The sequence below is a fragment of the Ursus americanus genome, chromosome 2 (assembly GCF_024610735.1).
Source record: "Ursus americanus isolate L20-20 chromosome 2, mUrsAme1.1.p, whole genome shotgun sequence".
NCBI lineage: Eukaryota > Metazoa > Chordata > Mammalia > Carnivora > Ursidae > Ursus > Ursus americanus.
Window position 1 is genome coordinate 73,331,857 of NC_142128.1, and position 19,762 is coordinate 73,351,618.

Here is a 19,762-nt window from a genome sequence, read left to right on the forward strand (position 1 = left end):
TGGTCTACCAGCACGTACTCCCCCGCCTCGAGAGCAATAAAAGCAGTTCTTACGGAGCCCAGGTTGCAGAGACCTACATGTCGTGGGTCTTGCAGCCACCCAAGACAGGCTTCTGTCCCTAAGTCCCCTTACTAAACCACTTCTCGTCAACCTGAATGTGTCAGCGGGTCTTAGAGCTCCTTTGGCCTTTGGAGGTGGTTTTGTATGCACCTCCTTTTCATGCAGCAATCACATAGTCAAAGTCCATTTTTTTCGAGTTAAACTAGTTCTTTTCTTCCTCGTTCCCTTTAGTGTGGTGGGACATTCATCTTTAATATCATTAGGCTTATTTGATGTTGTTTGTATTTCATGTGGGATCCTTCCACCCTCCTCCTCCAAACACATACACACCCTGCTTATGTATTTATCATTTACATATTTATCTCCTGGGTATGTGAAATATTACCACAGTTCTAAAATCTGAGTTATGCAAAAAGGTATACTCAGAGAAGGACCATCCTTCCCCGCCCTCCTATCCTGTTCCCGTTCCCCTTTTCCACAGTTTTCCCATCCTCTCCCCGCAGGTAATCAATCCCGTTAGTTTTTGGTTTATCTGTGCTGTATTTCTTCTCTCACGAATGTGCAGATACATGCGTATTTTCTTAGAACTTTATTCTTTAAACAAGAAGTAGTGCACGACCGATGAAAAGGTGAGTCTGGCTCCTGGGTGGAGAGGGGGCTGGAGGGCACTTGAGTGAATGTAAAGGGAACAACTAGAAAGCCGCCACCCAAATCCAAGAGAGAGATGCTGGGGCCCCAGTGAGCGGTGGTGGTAGCAGAAAAGAAGAAAGGAGGGCAGGTTTGAGTGCCTGGAGGTGACATTGCCCTGATTTGATTCCTGATTACTGAGGGTCAAGGAGAGGGCCCTGTCAGATGAGGTCTTGGTTTCTGGCTTTACAGATGGGATGGAGGCTAGTGTCGCTCGCTGAGATATAGGACACCGTCAAAGGATCAGATTCGGGTGGAGGGGTGCCCCACGTGGGTCTGTTTGGACGCGTGGAATGTGAAGAGGAGACAGAGTTGGGCACTTGAGGCATGCAGCACAGAGGGGAGGTCTGAAGAGAGATGTCTCAAGCTGTGCAAATTCTGCCCCGGTTTTCCGGACACTTAGGTCAGAAAATGAGAGTGCAGCAGCGGAGCGGGTGTGATCTGCGCCCAATGCTGGCGGGGGGCAGGGGGTGGTCCCCACACCGCCAAGCAAATCTGCGACATCAGCGGGGTGTCCTGTAATTCAACTGCACTCTGACACTACTTCCCAGAGACACCATCTGACTCCACAGGCGGAGGGCCCAGTCCCACAAGACAGCTCCTCACCGCAGACATCAGTGTCAAGTTCAGCTCATCCTCTGTGCTCCTGACCAGCTGGCTGTACTTCAGAGGCTTCCACGACCCCTCCTTGGGTCTGACTAATTTGCCAGAGCGGCTCGCAGAACTCAGGAAGCCCTTTTACTCCCGAGATTACCAGTTTATTACAAAAGATATTAAAGGATACTAATCAGCAACTAGATGAAGAGATACACAGGACAAGGTCCCAAACAAAGAGGCTTTATCCTTGTGGTGGATGTGCTCTGGTTCGCCCACCTGGATGCTTTCCAAACCCTGTCCTTTGGAATTTTAAGGTGGTTTCATTACATAGGTATGATGGAGTAAATCATTGGCCAATGGCAATTAAACTTAACCTCTAGTTCCTCTCCCCTCCCCAGAGCTGGGGGGGGGGGGTGGTACTGAAAGTTCCAACCTCTGATCTCTGGATTGGGTTCCCCTGGGAACCAGCCCCCACGTTAGGTGATCTAGGGGTTTTCCATTTTTCTTTAAGGTTTTATTTATTTATTTGAGATAGAACGAGAATGAGTGAGAGAGAGAGAGCACGGGTGAAAGAGAGAGAGGGATCGAGAGAGAGGGCCATGGGCGCAGAGAGGGGCAGAAGGAGAGGGAGAAGGAGGCACTGAGGCAGGGAGCCCGATAGCAGGGAACCCTGGGATCGTGACCTGAGCTGAAGGCAGATGCTTAAGGACTGAGCCACTCAGGTGCCTCTCTAGGGGCTTTCCCAAAGTCGCCTCATTAACATAACAAAAGATACCCTTATCTCTCTCAACACAGGAAATCCGGAGGGTTTTTAAGAGCTCAGTGCCTGAAACAGGGACTGGATCAAAGACCAAATGCGAATTTCTTATTACAAATCAAAATATTGCAGGAAGATATTCCAGTCCCATGCAGAAGAACAAAACCAGAACCAAAACCAAAACCTTGGTAGTCACCCCAACCTCTTCTTGCAGGAGGCTGGCTGCTCGGGCAGTGTGCCTACCAGAAGACTGTGCCTTCCCAGGGGGTGAGGTCAGAGGCACAGGGCAGTCCCTGCCCCTCTAGGTGGAGGTGGATGACAGAAGATCGGGGCTGCAATTGTGCCTGATTTCAAGTCACCCTAAAATGCTAATGATGCTGTATTTGAACTAACTTCCCTAACCCGTATCCCCACAGCTCACAAGACCTACATGGGACCTTGGCTATTATAGGGCCCCTGCTGAGGGGTTGAGGGAGTCACTGGGAGAAGGGACCAAAACTCTCCCCATATCCAAGCAGATGGACACAGCAGGGAGCAATGGAAAAGATATCCTTTGAGTTCCTTAGGAAGAGTGTAGTGGGGGTTGGTATCAGTTGGAGGTGTAGATGCCAAAAGTCATCTTCTGTTGTTCCTTTCTCCCTGTTTTCAGGCCTGACGGTAAGGAGGTAGAGAACATTCCAGAGCTCATTTCAAGGAAATAACCCCATTCATGGTTAAGAAATTATTTGAGAAGTCTCTAGTGCAGATGCTCAGATGATGAGGGGCTCTGAGTGTGAGTGGGTGACAGGGAGAACTTCCTGGCTGACCGAGAGCACAGCAGGAGGGAAAAAGAAGACAGAAACGGTGGCATGGGAGTTGGTGGCTGGTGTGTGCCTTGCGTTAGTTCTCTTTTTATCTCCTACCCCAGTCTTCAGTTAAAAACTCAGAAAACAATAAACACCCTTAAAGTAATTTGATTTCCCATGCCAATCAATGAAAGGCCTGGGGTTTGAGTCTGGCCCGGTGTAGGTCTGATGAACTTGCTGGGAGTGGGGACAGTGAGAGTGAAATGGGGCAGCAGGGCATCAAGTGGGAGGGCAGGCAGTGTGGGGAGGCCCCAGCCCAGCACACCCAGACCCAGAGAACACAGGATCGTGAGGAGGTTGGCTGCAGGTTCTGGAAACCAGAGGAGGGTTTTTGACTGTTTCAGGCTGAGGAATTCAAGGGCAGGCTAATATTAATCCAGTCCTCGAGGGCATCCATTGGCGTCTGGGTTACATATGTATACAATACTAATATTAATAGATTCCATTTATTTTATTTTTTAAATGTTTTATTTATTTATTTGAGTGGGGAGGGGTAGAGGGAGAAGCAGACTCCCTGATGAGCAGGGAGTCCGATGCGGAACTCAATTCCAGTACTCTGGGATCATTACCTGAGCCAAAGTTAGACACCTAAGCCACCCAGGCACCCAGTAGATTCCATTTATTGAGGAATGTGTTAAATGTTTTTCATACGTATTATCTCCTTTGGATTCTATTTTCATAACCACCACAACAGGTATTATTACTGCTTCTACAGGGTTCATTCCTAATATAAGTTCTTTTTTTTTTTACACTCAATGTTCAAACAAAATAACTGTAGAATAGCATATATTTCCCTGAACTTTCCAAGGAAGTTAAAGAAATCAAAAATAAACTGAAAAGGAAACTGAGGTGCAGAGTACTTGGCAGCCTGACTCCTAAGCTTGCACTCTTGGCCACTATATGTTCTCAATCCTCTCCCCTCTTCTCTCACATCTACCCACCCACCTACCCACCTATCCTTCCACCCATCCACCATCCACCTATCCTTCCACCCATCCATCCTTCCACTCATCCATTCAGACATACATCTTTCTGACTATATCCTTATCTACTTATAGACGTAATTCTTTTTTGAGTGGAAGGTTGGATTAGATAATGTAAAATTTTTCTTCCAGGTCTTAGGTTCTATGAAGTATATTTTAACTTAGACTAAATTGTGATTATTTTTGGCAGAGTGTTTCTCTGTCTAATTAAGTTGCTTGGACCCATTTTTTTTTAAAGATTTTATTTGTTTATGTGACAGAGAGACAGCCAGCGAGAGAGGGAACACAAGGAGGGGGAATGGGAGAGGAAGAAGCAGGCTCCCAGCGGAGGAGCCCGATGTGGGGCTCGATCCCTGAACGCCGGGACCATGCCCTGAGCCGAAGGCAGACGCTGAACGACTGCGCTACCCAGGCGCCCCTGCTTGGACCCATTTTAACATATGTTTCAGAGCTGGCAAGGTTGTAGGAGATAATCCAGTCCAAGTTCCCCATTTTATGAGTGAGATGAAGTGACTCACTAAAGCTCATCTTGTCTAGAGCTTTGTTGGGGTACCGTTCTGCTTCAGATTATTTTGGAACCCTGGATACATGGCAAGTGCTGAATTTAGGACAATGATCCAGATGGGCCATGAGCAAGAGGGAATGGCAGCCTAGAATTAGAACATCACCTGTTTCTACCTCACTTATATGCCAAGGGTCAATGATGACAGTGATGGTGATGGTGGTGGCAATGGTGATGATGGCAATGTCTCCTGCAATTCACCGGGCCCTTATATCCCAAGAGATGTGGGGAGTCATCCAACACACCTTCTTGCTTCCTGCCAACTAATGCCTGATTCATTCCTGAAAGATGCCTACCTTCTTTAGAAAATGCCCCAGGAAGCTTGAAACCTTTTCTAGTCTCCTGATTTGAGCCATTGTTCCCTCCTGTTACGTGTGTTTGTTCTTTCTCTCCATTTTAGAAACGAATAACTATAGAACAGCATATAGGTCGCTGAACCACACAGCAAAAGGGAGTCGAGGGAAGCAAAAAAAAGTAAATTACATGGTCTCGGGCAACAAGACATTGATGATAAATCAAAAGCTGGGTTTGGAAAGAGAGGAGCTGGCTTCCCTGAGACACAAACACCATATTCACACTGATCCCTTTCTTTTCCAATTCCAGGAATCCTGGCGTGGGTGAGGTTGAGTCACCTGGAGGGTGTGCCAATGCCTAGTTGGTACTTTGGACTTTTACTTGCAGCAAGATCTCTCCCATTTCCTCTCAGAGCTGAATTGGGTGAGCTCTTGGCTTCCAAGCCTGTCTCCATTTGGTCCCTTTGAGAAGGAGGAAATAAGATGCAGAAATAATACTATCATTTATTGAGTATCTACACTATGTCAAGCACCGAGTTTTACATTTTTTATATCACTTGTTCACCTCAATGATATTGAAAGGATGGTATTATTATCCCCATTTTAGAGATAAGAACTCCAAGGTCCAGAAAGTTAGAGTGACAGCCCCAGGGTTCCCATGTCGGTAAGTGACGGAGGTCGAATTGAGCCCAGCTCTGTATGCTCTAAAGCCACTCACATGAGGAAAAGATCATGGGAGCATTACAGCCCCATTCCTCCCTAGATTCTGAGATGGACATGATTTCTTCTGCCCATCCCACTGGTCTCCACCTTCTCTAGTCTATCAACTTCACGTTCTGACAGTACGACCCTCCTCTTCCTACACATATGATCATGGATCAGGGATGGAGTGGTTCATCTCACACGCTCATACATGTTGTAGACTCAAATCTTCGCCTCCAGCTTAAGCCATAACATCAAGCAGGGACTGCTCTCCACTCCTTCATCTGCCCTTTCTTCCATGGAATCAATACCTACTTTTGCACACCTGTGCAAAGCCAGGTTTCAGGCTGGCCTCCGCCAGACCATACTGCCCACGATGCAGGGAGGCACATGACCGGGCCCATCCCGACTTCTGTGTAGGATAGCACTTGGTCCTGCCACACCAAGTCGGGGTACAGACTGCACATGAGGGGTGATTCAGAGGAGCAGCTGTGAACACACTTAAGGGCACAGATCCCACCATGCCAAGCTGGGGAGAAGCCAGCTCCTCTATTTGGCAGATAGACCATTCTCAATAACAGCAAGACTGCCCCAGGCTAGAGCACAGGGTCAAGGCCAAGTGGAAGTAGAGTCATAACATGGGTTTTTAAAATCAGATGAATAGTCTTTACAAATTCCATCCAAATCTTTCAGAAAGGGACAAACACAACAGTGACCCCACTCTTGTCTCCACCCAATCTGTCCAAGCTGAATGAAGAACAATCTTATACGGATAAAAGAGGATAGAGAAAACTCCTTCTGTGGGTTTAGCATCACCTTCAGGATGGCAGAGGTCCCTAGGTGGGTTCCCTTGTCCCTCTTCAAAATGAGGACAGCTGGGTTTGGGTTTATGATCCTATTCTTGACTCCCAAAGACCATCCTAAGAGTAAGACAAGCCCTCTGAAGGGCAAGGACCTGGGGAAGCAGGAAGGGAGCTGCTGGGGGGAGCGGGCATGTCACCAGCTGAGGATGCAGAGCGGGAAGACAAGCTGCGGGTGAGTATGTTTTGGTGGAGAGACATTACCTTCACCTGGGAGTGAGGATTTAGGAGGAGGTTCACACACCTGTGTTGATGCAAGGGCCCTGGTTTCCTATCAAGTCTTACTTTATGGGTAGCACCGAGTTTTCCTATTAATCAGGGCAATTAAAAGAAATAAAGTGATCCTTCCTAGGTTCTCTTGAAATACACACATGAAGCAATTCCACCAAACACAGTGTCAAACCTGTCCTCCAGAAGGGGGCCTTCTCTCTTTGGGGGAGTCTGTATGTCGTGGCCCAAGCAGCAGGCAGAGGCTTTAACCCACTGAGCCAACTAAGCTACCCCCCTGGGGGAGTCTGTAATGAGAAAGGGCTTGGCCAGTTGTGCGAGTCCCTATCAGCTCTGACAGACCCGGTCCTGACCCAGGGCCAGGCAGGCCGCAGGATTTTGGGTGTGTGTGAGAGCGTATACAGAAACTGTCACGCCCATACCCCACATACCATGACAGGGTGGAGCCATTTGTTGTCCGTACCTTAATCTTTTCATCATTTTCAGAAATACTATGCTTTGACAGTGCTGGGTCCCTAAGGACGCAGCCCAGAAATGCTCAGCCTACCTAAAGGGCACCTTTCCAACAACAGTTCCCCTTATCTGCCCCTCACATCTGGGGATCCAACCACAGCCATGAATAATATTTATTTCCTTAGGGGAAGCAAAGGTCATGTCTAGCTGTGCCTGATTTCCAAGCTTGTCTCCACAAGCCTATACCACCCACTCCTATTACCCTCTCTTGGCGGTTTGTCAAATTGCACAACGTGGTCAGGGAATTGGGTTCATAATGAGTTATTAGAGCGCTACTTTCCAAAGACATAGCAGAGAAAACAACACTCAATATGGTCTTGAACAACGTTTAATCTCTGATGTTTCAGAAGACACTTCAGGATCTTGAAGGGCCTGAGGGTTGAGCCTTTGACGATGACTGCTGATCCTGAGGGCGCCGTGTGAGGCCGGCGGCATGCAGCCTGGTATGAGAAGCCAGGGTCCCCGCTCTGTTACCGGATGGCAGAGTGACCACGGAGGAGTCGCTTCCCTTCCCCAGCAGTGTGGGACACGAGAGTTTCGCTCTAAGATTCCCTCCAGCTCTGATATTCTGTGAATAACTAGCAGAGAATGGACTGAGTTTCCTTCCCACAGAAACGGACAAAACTGCAAGCAGTGGCCAGTAGCGGAGACAAGGGCCTCAAATAGGTCTTTGGTATTTATAAAGCCTCAGGGCTTAGACTCCCATCTCCGCGTTGGCCCAGTGCTGGGGTCAGTCATGTGCCAGCCGAGGTAGGGAGCAGGAGATTAGGAATAGCAGAGTCAGGGACCACTGCACGGTTTACGACTATAAATTCGTCAGGCCCACGACGAGGATCCTCTCCCGGGGAGGCGTGCTGGGTGGTCACTTACCCTGCCTTCTCAGGCCAGCCAGAGCTCTTGGGCTCCTAGTTACCTGAGAGTTTTAGTTACAGGGATGTGTCCTGTCCTCGGGACTGGGGACAGTGCGAAGGCTGTGGGGGAGGAGGTGACAAAGCTACTCCTGGCCCCCATCCAGAAGTTCAGAACCGAGAGAGGGAACCTGCAAGGTAGGAGCCAGTCTCCTCCCATGCGGGGATTCTGGGCGACCCACATTTCAAACGACCCTGCATTTGCCTAATGTCCCTGTCCCCTCAGTTCTGGCTGGGCTGAACCCTACCCAGTGTAAGAAAATCTCCAACACAAGCAGAACTCTGAGCAATGACTCCTTGTGTCATATAAATAGCTTCAGTGATATATACAGCCTGTAGTACACACACACACACACACACACACACACACACACACACACGCACACACTGTCTTGTGGAAATCATCTTCAGGATGACCTGGGCCGGCACTCACTGACACAACCACTCTGATCATAAACGTATGCGTATGCCTGGAATCCCATCTCTCCCTCCCCTTCGCCTCAGAGAGAGGAGCGCCCTGGGAAGAAGCCTACTGGTGCCCGAGCCCTGAGCTGTTGGGTGGAAAGGCTCCGAGCCTCCTCTTGTAAGGCAGGGGCTGAGGCGGGGGCTGTGGGGCCCTGCTGGCAGCCAGTGACTACTCCTTCAACAGTCCCAGCTTCTTCAGAGCTTCCCTTCGGTGCTCATCAGGGACGCCTTTTGGGGAGATCTTGACGCTGACGTAGGCGGGTCGAGGCAGCTTGTCGCGGCTCTGTCCTTGGTAGGACAGGCGCTTGGTGCTCTGCTCCTGCTCCAGGTCGGCCAACTTGCCCACCTGGATGCCTGCGAAGTCCTTCCCGGTGCCCAGGGAGGCAGGGCGGGGCCGCGAGTTACGCAAGACATTAGGAGACATCTTGTCCAAGAGGGAGGCTTTGCCCAGAGAGGTGCTGGTTTTGGGGCTGGGGTCTCTCTCAGCCGAGAGGTAGCTGCTTAGCCCCACGCCTGAGCGCTCCAGAGTGTTGGACTTGAAGTTCATCTGTCTCAGGCCGGGGATGTTGCTCTCCTGGAGAGTCAGCCCCGAGTCTGGCTTTGGCCGAGTCAGGGGCCTACTTACCCCGGGGACCTGAGGGATAGGAACTGGCATGGACTTGGCAGCTGGAACCTTCCCTGGAGTGGGTTCCTGGGCAGGAATCAAAACCTTGCCTGGGGGAGACCCCTGAGCTGAAGTGGGAGTCGGAGCCTTCCCTGGAGAAGGTCCCCGCGCCGGGGCCGGGCCGGGAGCCTTTCCTCCCGCAGGCAGGGTGGCCGTGCCCTGCGCAGGGGCGGCCGGTGGATCCCGGAGGGGGGCCGGGGGGCGGGTGGAGCTGGTGCGTTTGCTGAAGTGGGGGCTGGGCTCATCCTGGTCCTGGGGTAGCCCCAGCTTCTCCAGGGCTTCTCGGCGTGCTTTCTTCTGCTCCTGCAGCGAGGACGAGGCTGGGCTGGGGTCCCCGGGGCCGGCCTCCGAGTGGCGGGCCAGCCAGTTCTGGGGCTCGCTGTGGAAACTGCTCCGACTGCTCTTCAGAACGATGTTGGGTGGCAGCTTCCGGGGCTTGGAGGCTGTGAGGGGGGCCAGCTGGGCACTGGGGTCCCCCCCTGATGGGACGGGAGTGTCTTCAGCTCTCACATTCTGAGACGTGGCAGGAGGAGGCCGAGGCTGCCCTGGTCCCCCCGTCGAGCATTTCTCGTTGGCGTTTTGGGACATGGCCCCTGAGGCAGTCTCCTTTCTCTCCTGGGGGCTGAGCGATGGGTGGCTCTGCTGCCCGGGCCCCAGGGGCAGGCGGCCTCGCTCGCGGGGCTCTGGCTGGGGCGGCGGGATGGGCACTGCGGCCAAGTCCAGGGCAGGCGGCTGGGGGCCGGCCCGAGCCTGGCTGGGCTCACTGCTTTGGCCAACCAGCTCTTTCTTAGGCTCTGGGACAAGCCGCTCTGGTTCCCCCGGGCTGTGGCTTTTAGTCTGAGTGGTGCCTTTGCTGAGGTTCTGGTTGCTGCCGATGTGGATATTTCTGGGGAGGCTATAGGAGCCAGACCTGAGGCCCAGGCCTTGGGGCTCAGGCAGATGGGTTGAGCTGGGCTGAGTCCCTCTCCTTGGCTCTGGTGCTTGTTGAACGATCTTCTCCCCTGGATATCCTGTGAGGGTCCAGGAGAACAGGCAAAGAAGAGTAGACAGAGGTGAGAACCCTGCTGCCCAGGGCAAAGCAAATACTTCCTGAACTCCAATCTCCACTTAGCAATGGGTTTTGTTTTTTGTTGATTCTTTGCTCTTAAAGGGACCATATGGCTGCCTGGATATCATTTACACCGACAGATAGACACTAAGCAGATTCCCTACAACCAAGGATTAATTTTTCATGATGGTTGGGGAAATAGCAGCCTCACACAACTCCATGTCCTTACCTCGAGCTCTTCCTAACCGTCCTTAGAAACACCAGGGTGGGGGAAGATTCAGGACAGCCCCTCTGGCTACCCCAGGGCGCCCAGCTACGGAGTCCAGGGGAAGCCCTGAACATGAACAGCATTGACAGCCGATGTGCTCTTGATTTGACCACACTTCTGCCTTCCTCCACCTTCACTTTCTTTTTTCTTTTTCTTTTCTAAGACTTTATTTATTTATTTGAGAGGAGGGGGAGAGCATGAGCCAGGGGGAGAGGCAGAGGGAGAGGGAGAAACAGACTCCCCATTGAGCAGGAAGCCAGACACGGGTCTTGAGCCAGGACCCTGGGATCCTGACCTGAGCCGAAGGCAGATGTTAACCGACTGAGCCCCCCACGTGCCCCCACCTTCACTTTCTATAAGCACCTGAATGCTTCTGTGATGCCGCAGCTGTCCCCACACCCGAGGGTGACATGGGCTCTTCCTTCCAGCAAGCTGGGCAGGTGCACCAGGCCCACTGCGCCAGGCAATCAGTCTCAGGGAGCAGTGAAGTCCTTGCCCCCATCTACTGCTCTATCTCCACAGAGGGTCTAATACACTTTCAATCAATATTTGCTAAATGAAAGAGTACGTGGTTGCAGTCCCGATACCAGTGGGGCTGTCCTCAGGAGTGAAGTACCCCCCTCGCTCTGGGATATATGGCCACACTGTGTGTCATCCTGTTCCCCTTCTCCGGAGCCTCAATATCGCTGGCTTTCCACACTCTCTCATGAGAGCCTCGAGGTGCCAGCCACTGAAGCTAAGGGAGCCCTTCCCTCTTATCTCTTGCAACCTGAGCCTCCTGGATCATCCAGATTAGCTCTCCAGACTCACTTAGTGTCCCCAGAGCAACCACCCACGACTCCCCGAGTCCCTCCCCCACTTCTGCGGTCATGTCTCTTCAGAATTTCAGTGTGAGAGAATGGGAGCTGGTCAAACTCTTTTCCCTCCCAGGCCTCTGATACTTCATAGAAAGACAGAGGAAGTTGGCTTGTCAGCAGTCCCTTCTCCTCTCCAGGACAAGACCTTAATTGTAGCCAGGAGCATGGAGAGGAGGGCTGTTGTTCCTTCTGCCTGTGACCCTTAGAGCAGAGGGCAAACAAGGTGCAGAGCAGCCATAAAGATGTCCTGGTTTTCTGGGTTTGCGAGATGTGCCGCCCCAGACGGTCTCTCTTACCCTGGGGAGCAGGCTGGGTTATGGGCAGTGCTCGGAGACCTTGGGGAGCTGCGTCTTGCTCAGACTCGTCAGTAGACAGTCCACTGTCAGCCTCAGTGTCCAGTGAGCCGATGGTCTCCTCCAGGAAGAGCAGACACTCTTTCTCTTCAGCGGACAGGAAGTCGTAGCTGCTGTCACTCTGGAATGAGGCGTGGAGGACAGAGAAGGAGAGGGAGCTGTGAGAGGGAGCTCCACAGAAACTGGTGGGGCTGAGAACCACCCTGTGTCCTGAAGGAATGCTGAAGAGCTAGAAACCCTTCCGAGAGGCTTCTCTGCAAACGTGCAGGAATTGCCTCCTGAAATTGCAGGCATGGACAGGGCAGAGGCTGCCGAGCTGTTGGCCCGCAAGCACCCAGGGCTGGGCAGCTAGATGGCAATGACCTTTTTGGCCCAGTCCTGGGTGGAAGGATGAGGGGGACAGGATCAGAAGCAGTCCCAGGTTCTAATTCCAATTACTCTGTGTGGCCTGTGTCAAGCATTTTCACTTTGTGTGTCTCCGATTTAGTCCTAAATTATATGGACAACAAAATGATTTGACCTTAAACTTGAATGGTATTGTTTTTAACTTTTCAAAGGACTTTTGCCTATTTGATCTGGTATGTCAAGGACAGTACGAGGACAAACAAGAAACCGCAGCCAACCACTGGCTGTCAGGCCAATGAGAACAGTGGTATGACAAGCCACAGATACATTTACTAAATAATTTACACTTGACTTTGAAATGCATTCCATACAGGATTTTTTCCTTTGTGTATTTACTTTCTTGATGGCATTTGGTTCTGGCTAACATTCAAATAAGTGTGTGTTTCTTAAGCAAATATTAACTTGAAGGGGGGAGGGGGGAGAGACTGGATGAGTATGGGAGGAAGAGAAAGCAACTTAGTGTGAAATATCAAGTAGATATTGAAGTAAATAATTGTCATGATGAAAAAGCACATGAGATATTTGGAAAAAAGTGTTATGGCCATTTTAAATGGTTATTGCTTGTGTTCTCCAAGGCTGGCAAGATCCAGAGAATAGCCGCTCTCTAAAGTTGAAGGTTGAAGGGAAAACCAAAAGGGCAAATGAAAATGTAAGAAATTTGGCTTGAGTCCCTTCCTGGCATGTATCTCAACTCTCTTCCTAATACTTGAGATACTTCAGAGTTATATATTCTCCAGACCCATTTAGATGGCTGGGGAAGATTTTGAGACAGCTCTAAATATACCCTGAGAGTTGGTTGTTGGAATAACTCTATCAGTTCCCTGGCACAAAAGGGAGGCTTACATGTCAAAGGAGGCCCCGCCTATAGCCCTTGGAAGCCCTGAGGTCGATTCCAGGGGCTCCCTGAACAAAATCTTCTTTACTGCCCTTTACTTCCTAAAATAGCCTTGCCAAAGAGAAGCCAACTCTGAACTTCTCCTTTGTGGATGATACACTTTAATCTCTGCCACGTTCTGTGTCCATAACTGCTCATGTTGGCCTCAGCCTAACAGAAACAGAAAGATGTCTCTGGGGTCCCATTATCTCAGGTAAAAAAGAAATGATATACAAATTGTCTGCACTTTGGAGTGTGTGTGTGTGTGTGTGTGTGTGTGTGTGTGTGTGTGCTGCTTTCTCTACTCAATTTTTACATATCAAAACTCACGGGCTATATTAAACATCCTTGACATTTGGTAGAGATCTTTATAATCCTTAAATTTTCAAGTACCTGTATAGGCTGTAAAGCAATAAAGTATAAATTCTCAAGGGTCATTATGTATGTGGCGAACACCAAGAGCAAAGGAACGCTTACACTGGGAGGGATGGGGGACTACGCTCTTTCACACCGGCCTTACAGCAACTGAGATTTAAATTCATTCCCAGAAAAATTACAATTTACCACACGGCACTCACTGTGAAGCACAGTGACTTTGGAAGATTCTGAATCTCTGCTCAGAGAGATAGGCTATTCCTTTTCTACACAGACGCGTGTGCGAAGTGCTTTATGTGCAGGTCGTGTACTCTCCCGGAGAACCCCACGAATTCCTACATTAGCCCCACCCTAAAACCGAGGAGACTGAAGCTTACAGAAATTAAGTAATTTGCCCAAGGCCATTTGGCTTATTGGTGGAGAATTCAGACCTGCTTGGCTCCAGAACCCAGGCTCCTAATTGTTCTCTTTGATCTTTGTGAAAGGAATGCAGCCTGCTGCAGGGGACTTCGGGGATACCAGGGGACTTCGGGGATACCAGTGCTCCCGGGATCAACCGTCAGTCCTTTCCGCCAGGACCTCAGATCCCCGGCCCTCGCTCTCACCTCGGCTTAGCCCCCAATGAATGAAAACTGGGAGCAAGTCTCATCTGTCCTCCTGCTCTTTGGCGCGGTCCCACCCCATCCTCTAGAAAAGTAGGGTGACTCAGAGGCAGAAATGCCAACTGGTGTGATTCACTCCCTGACAAGGCAGGCGAAAGCGGAGGGGCAGTGAGGCCGGGCGGTGGGCAGGGCAGGGTGGGGAGGGGCAGGCGTGCAGAGAGCCTGGCAGGCCGCAGCGCTGAGAGTACGTACAGATCCAGAGCGGGTGGACGCGGCGCTCATGATGCTGTCACAGCTGCCGATGCGGGTCGCGGGTTCCAAGCCGGGCCCCGCTGGCCACAGCTCGCTCTGGGGCATCGCCCGAAGCAAGGTGCGGGGGGCGGTGAAAGGGGCTCCCAGAGGGGAAGCGAAGGGAAGTGGAGAATGTCCCAAGCCGGGCCTGAAAAGAGAAGAATCGAAGCCACGTGTGAGCCGAGATGAGGCTCTCTGGCAAGGCTCTGCCCGGGCCCTGGAGCAGCGTGGCGGCAGGGTCGCCAAGCAAGCAGAGAGCTGGAAGGGGCCGTGGACAGCCGTCCCGCAAACCTCCCAGCCTGCATGGAAGGACACAGAAGCGGGCTCGGACACGTGCAGGAGGGGGGACTTCGCGGAGGTGGGGAGGGCGGGGCGGGGAGGGGGGAGCAGTCTAGTCGGAAGGGAGATTCCATCACGTCTCCTAGTGGCCTTCTTTCTCTGAATCAGGGGGCTTACCCTACATTTCCATTATTACGAACAATAATAAATAGTAAGGGGCCAATAGCATGGGTTCTGGAGGTAGTCAGATCTGGATTCAAATCCCACTTCCACCATTTCCGGTTATGTGACCTGAGGCAAATTACTCCTTGACTCGGTTTTTCTCATTAAAGCGGGCGAATGTAGGGTTAAATGACAACAGTTAGCACAGCTTAGTTGGTAGTAAATACTCAGTGAATAAGATAAGAACTAACGGTGCTCTTGTAATAAGAAAAAGACAAGATTCATCTAGGATCAAAATAAATTGAAGTTAGGCAACAAGAGTTTAGAAAAGGTTTTGGGTTCAATGGAAGAGAAGGAACAGGGCCCTCAATAAATACCAACCACATAGGGTTGTCACGAATATATACTGATATACTCCACATAAAACACACTGTGCAGTAACTGTGACCCAACACCCTCCCCCCGCAACAGCCACCATCAATCACCTCCCTGGTCTGGGAGGCCCACATGGGAGCCCAGAGGCCGACACAAACCCAGTTTCCCTCTTGCGCACCCCCCCTCTGATGTTGCGCTTATTTCCCGTGAGGTTTCCTAACCTTTGTCAAATGAACAAGAGAAATGACCTGCGTAGCTTCCTCCTGACTCCAGCTCGCAGGGGGAAAAAACGTTTCAAATTCACTGTACCAATAGTAACAGCAAAGGAAGGCAGTACCATCTTCCTTCTGAAAATCTCAAGGTCTGGAAAGGCCAGAGGCGACTCTCCTATGTTAAAATGAAATCCTGGAGGAATTAAGTATAAAAGACAGTTGCAAGGTCAAATTGAGAGTTTGGGGAGAGCTAGAATCGGAATCCAGTTTGCCTGGTTCTGAGTCTGTATTTTTCCTGTGACACCATGCTGAATTTTTAACCACCTTTCCTACCCTCCCAATACCAGGTAAAATGTCCTAGGAAAAATGTGTTCTATTTGAGATCTTGGGACCTGGGGTTTGGATCCCAGAGAGGCTGTCCCTTTGGCCTCTGCCAATAACTGCTTCCAGTGCCAAGTCAGGTTTGGGCTGTGCTGGGTGAGTCAGCCTGCCAACCTGTAGAGCCGATAAACACGTGGCCTCGTGGAGCTCCTCTCCTGCTCCGGGGGAGGCTTGCAAGTGGGACAGGTAGGGAGGGGCAGGACAATGGGGAAAGAAGAGGAAAAAATCCCAGTGAGCCAGGCATATGGAGTTCGTAAGCGTCCAGACCCTCTCAGGAGCTAGAGATGGGACCAGAGGGGACAGAAACGCCAAAGAAGCCCAGCCTCAACATTGGGCAAGGTAGTCCTTCAGGTTTCTTCATGAGGTTACTTTCCCAATCCCCAGAACTCTAAAGAAACAGAAACATGAGAAATCATGTGGTTGGAGTTCAGTCACCTCAGCTATCTGCTCCATTCATGACTGTCTAGATTCAGAACGTACTAACTCATTCTTAACATTCTGTAGGGCTGAGGCCATTACAGCCAAAGAGATCCATTTCTCATAAGCCTAGGCACACAGAAGGCACTCAAAAAATGCTGGACAAATAAACTTGTCATCTGTTCTAGTAACTATTGAGTTAAGCTGTCTGAAGGTCTCTCTCTCTTTTTTTTTTTTTTTTGGCTTTTACCCTATTACTATAAACTCTTATGTATTTTGTTTCCCTGAGGATATATGGCTCAATGGAATTGGGACAATGCTTCAGTTAAACTAACATTTATGAGCACCTAAGAAGCATGGGGCAAGCAAAACTTATAAGACAAAGGCATTGTTTCCAAGCAGTCAGTGTAAATCCAAGGGTCTAGTTTTTGGCTCTAGTTTTCTTAAAAAATTTCTGTAAAATTGTTATTATTAATTATTAACACTGTACTAATCACTGTAGTTAATATAATATTCTCTGTGAATGGGTGACCAGATGTTGCCTCTTCTTTTCAAAGACAATTACTACCCTTGTTCTTCTAAGTACCCTTCAGACTGTATAGCAGCTTGCTAGCCTCTTCTTCCTCCCTGGAACCTATCACACTCACATTTTGGAACTAAGTAGCTGGAAGTAACTGAAGTAGCTGGAAGAGAGAGAAACAATATGAACAGCACTGCTTCAAAAACACATCCCACGTATTGCTTATAAAGTGCTCTCAGGGGCACTTGGCTCAGTTGGTTAATCGTCTGCCTTTGGCTCAAGTCATGATCCCAGGGTCCTGGGATCGAACCCCGCATGGGGCTCCCTGCTCAGTGGGGAGTCTCCTTCTCCCTCTCCCTCTGCCCCTGCCCCTACCCATGCCTGTGCTCTCTGTCAAATGAATAAATACAATATTTTTAAAAAATACAGTGCTTTCAGATATGCTAATGAGATCTTCAAAATAGCCTTATAATTAAGGCAAGGTGCGGTATTTTCTTCTCTGACAGATGAGAAATCCGGGGCTCCTTCCACTTCCCCTTCCAAAGGGAAGCAGGGGATGACCTATAACGGCACAGGCAGGGCCGCCTGTGGATCCCGGCCCCTCCAGGGATGCAAGAGGGCCATGGACCTAAAGAAGGCTCACTGGGCACCCCTGACTAAACACTAAAAGCCCTAACATCACCCTTCTCCTTCTACTTCACACCTTAAACCCTCAAAATCATCTATTCTGCTTTAGGCTTCCAGGCCAGCTTCTTGCCCCCATGACCGATATTTCCAGAATAAACAAATGACACCAAACGCCACTGCCACTGAAGATCATGTCATCAGGCACGATGGGGTCCCTGCAGAGTGGAATCTGAACCCGAAACCAAGGCCGAATGAGCCCTCGGGCCTTTGCATCTTATCTCCAGGCCTCATTTTCTGACCCAAAGAGTCGGAACCTTGAGAGTCTCCTCTTCGCCCCGCCCTTCCACTCTCCCTCGTCACTTCAGCCTGACCTGGATGCTGCATTTCCTTCCACCAACTTTACAATCTTGAAACTTGGGGACTCTTTCAGGGCAGCCGTCGAAACCTGAGGTATTCCTACCTGATAAGAAGCCTGAGAAACAAGCAAAACACTCAAGGTGAGAGTTTGGTATCTTTTAACCCTTGACCTCTTTGGGGGGATTGGAGGGGAGACGGAAATGGGTTATGAAATATGCGCAGCCTATAGTCAGGGCCACCCGTGCAAAAGCACATTAAACATTAACTACGCCACTGAAACCAGCCAACTCTTAGAGGAGAGTAAATAGAGAGCATGTGGAGCTCTGGCGTGGGTGGGGGGAGGGGCGCGCAGGGCTCCAGGCCCGTTCCTGTTTGGCCTCTCCGTACCTTCTAAGCAGGCCCAAGGCCCCCTTGTCGCCCTCCTCCCATGAGCCCACCCCCATAGCTTTCAAGAGTTCACCTTCTCTCCCCACTAGTCGAAGAGATTTCCTATTTCTCTCAGACCATGTGTCTTTCTTTGCTGACTATCCAGAAATATGCCTCGGGCTGGGGAACATCCTAAGAAAACTGCCGGGAGGACTAAAAGTTGCACTGCGCGTACAGGCTTCTCCATGAGCACGTGGCCAGGTTTCTGAGTGTGTTTAGTCAACGTTATAATCTGTTGCACAGGTTTGAGGCAAAGGGTGCATCGACCTCTCTTCTGCACAGAAGAGCTTTGCTGGACACTGCGGGTTATCTTATCACTGACAAGTTCACCATGGATGGCAGCCCTCAGTCAGTGAGTCTGGTGGGCTGGTTCAGTGGTGTGGGCTCAGCTAAAACTGAGAAATGCAGTTGCCGGGACTGGAGACCCAGCACATTTGCTCAGGGCTGGCGGGTGCCAGACCCTGGGAGCCTGGCATGGGGGTCTTCCCACTTCGCTTTTTCCTGTGGCAAGAGGAAAAGAGGTGAAGTTAGGGACCACCTAACTTAACACCCCCCTGCCCAAAGTGGATAATGGAGGGCTGACTTGCTACTCTGACCTCGGCTGAAGGCAGCTGCTTAACCCACTGAGCCACCCAGGCGCCCCCGACTTGCTACTCTGACCTCGGCTGAAGGCAGCTGCTTAACCCACTGAGCCACCCAGGCGCCCCCGACTTGCTACTCTGAATTGACTTCGACATCCAGCTCCCTTGGGCAGGTAACCGGCCATGCATACTCTCAGCTGGGAACACCTGGAGGAAAACAGAGCCAAGCCACCACAGTGGTCTGGTTCTTCTGTGGACTCTGCCACCCTACTTTGGCCAGAGCCCACTGAGAACTCCTACCAGTTTCGAGGTATGACCGTGAAATCCTAATGTGGGTTGGGTCCTGGCACAGCCCAGTGAGTGGCTGTTTGCCAATCTCTGTGTCTAACAGCAGGCTAAGTCAGAACATTAACTGAGTTGAAGCCAAATAAACTCAACTTTGCAACTAGATTATCCGTGGGTTTTCCAAAGATGAACTGGCAGTCTGAGTTGGAGTTTTCTGAGCCTCACATCCCCTTACAAACAACCCAGCACAGCTTATACCCTCCATGCTTGTCCACAGAGAGCTCATTATCACGCTACCATTACTGAACACACACACACACACACTGCACCCTTTATTTAAATAAAGATAGACACTGAGTTGATAAGGCCAGGGGAAAATTTCCTGTTAGAAATGCAATGGAGAAACTAAGGCACTTTTCTCCCCTGGGTGATCCCCCATTTTGACTCCCTGTACTCTAACAATTCCTTTCCAAAATCACAACTCAATTTCAATTGCTCAGAGATGGAAATTTCCAGAACAAAACTACGTTATTTTCTTCTTGTCTGTAAGATACGCTTACCCAACCGAAATAGGCAGATGGAACAAATGTGCATCCCAGCCCTGGTCTCCACAAAAACATTCCAATCTTAAGAAGCCATCAGCCTGCTCTGACCCCAGACTGGGTTCACAGAGCTGAGGAACAGAAAGGAAAGCCTCCTGGCTGGGGTGTACAGGGCTCTCCACAACCCTGTGGCTCTGACTTCCCACGAAGCACCCCTTCTTGATGCAGAATAAGCAATAGTTGGTAAGTCATTAACTCACCTTCCCTGGATGAGGGGCTGAAGAGAGGAAAGAAATACCCTTTTATTTCAAAGGGCAGAGACGGAGACAGAGACTCCTTCCCCTGCCTTCCACTGTTTTCTTCTTTTGACCTCCTCCAGACTTACCTGGACAGGTAAATGC

The 19,762-nt window shown here is 50.3% G+C and overlaps 1 protein-coding gene across 1 annotated transcript; it reads right to left on the bottom strand.

Moving 5' to 3' along the window:
- Nucleotides 1–7,397: 7,397 nt before the first annotated feature.
- C2H1orf116 (chromosome 2 C1orf116 homolog) lies at nucleotides 7,398–19,762 on the bottom strand. Its single transcript, XM_045787760.2, has 4 exons — nucleotides 19,622–19,762; nucleotides 14,159–14,345; nucleotides 11,594–11,771; nucleotides 7,398–10,134 (listed from the first exon to the last, which is right to left on the bottom strand). The coding sequence occupies exons 2-4, from the start codon at nucleotides 14,261–14,263 to the stop codon at nucleotides 8,630–8,632; spliced, it is 1,788 nt and encodes a 595-aa protein (XP_045643716.2). The 5' UTR covers nucleotides 14,264–14,345; nucleotides 19,622–19,762; the 3' UTR covers nucleotides 7,398–8,629.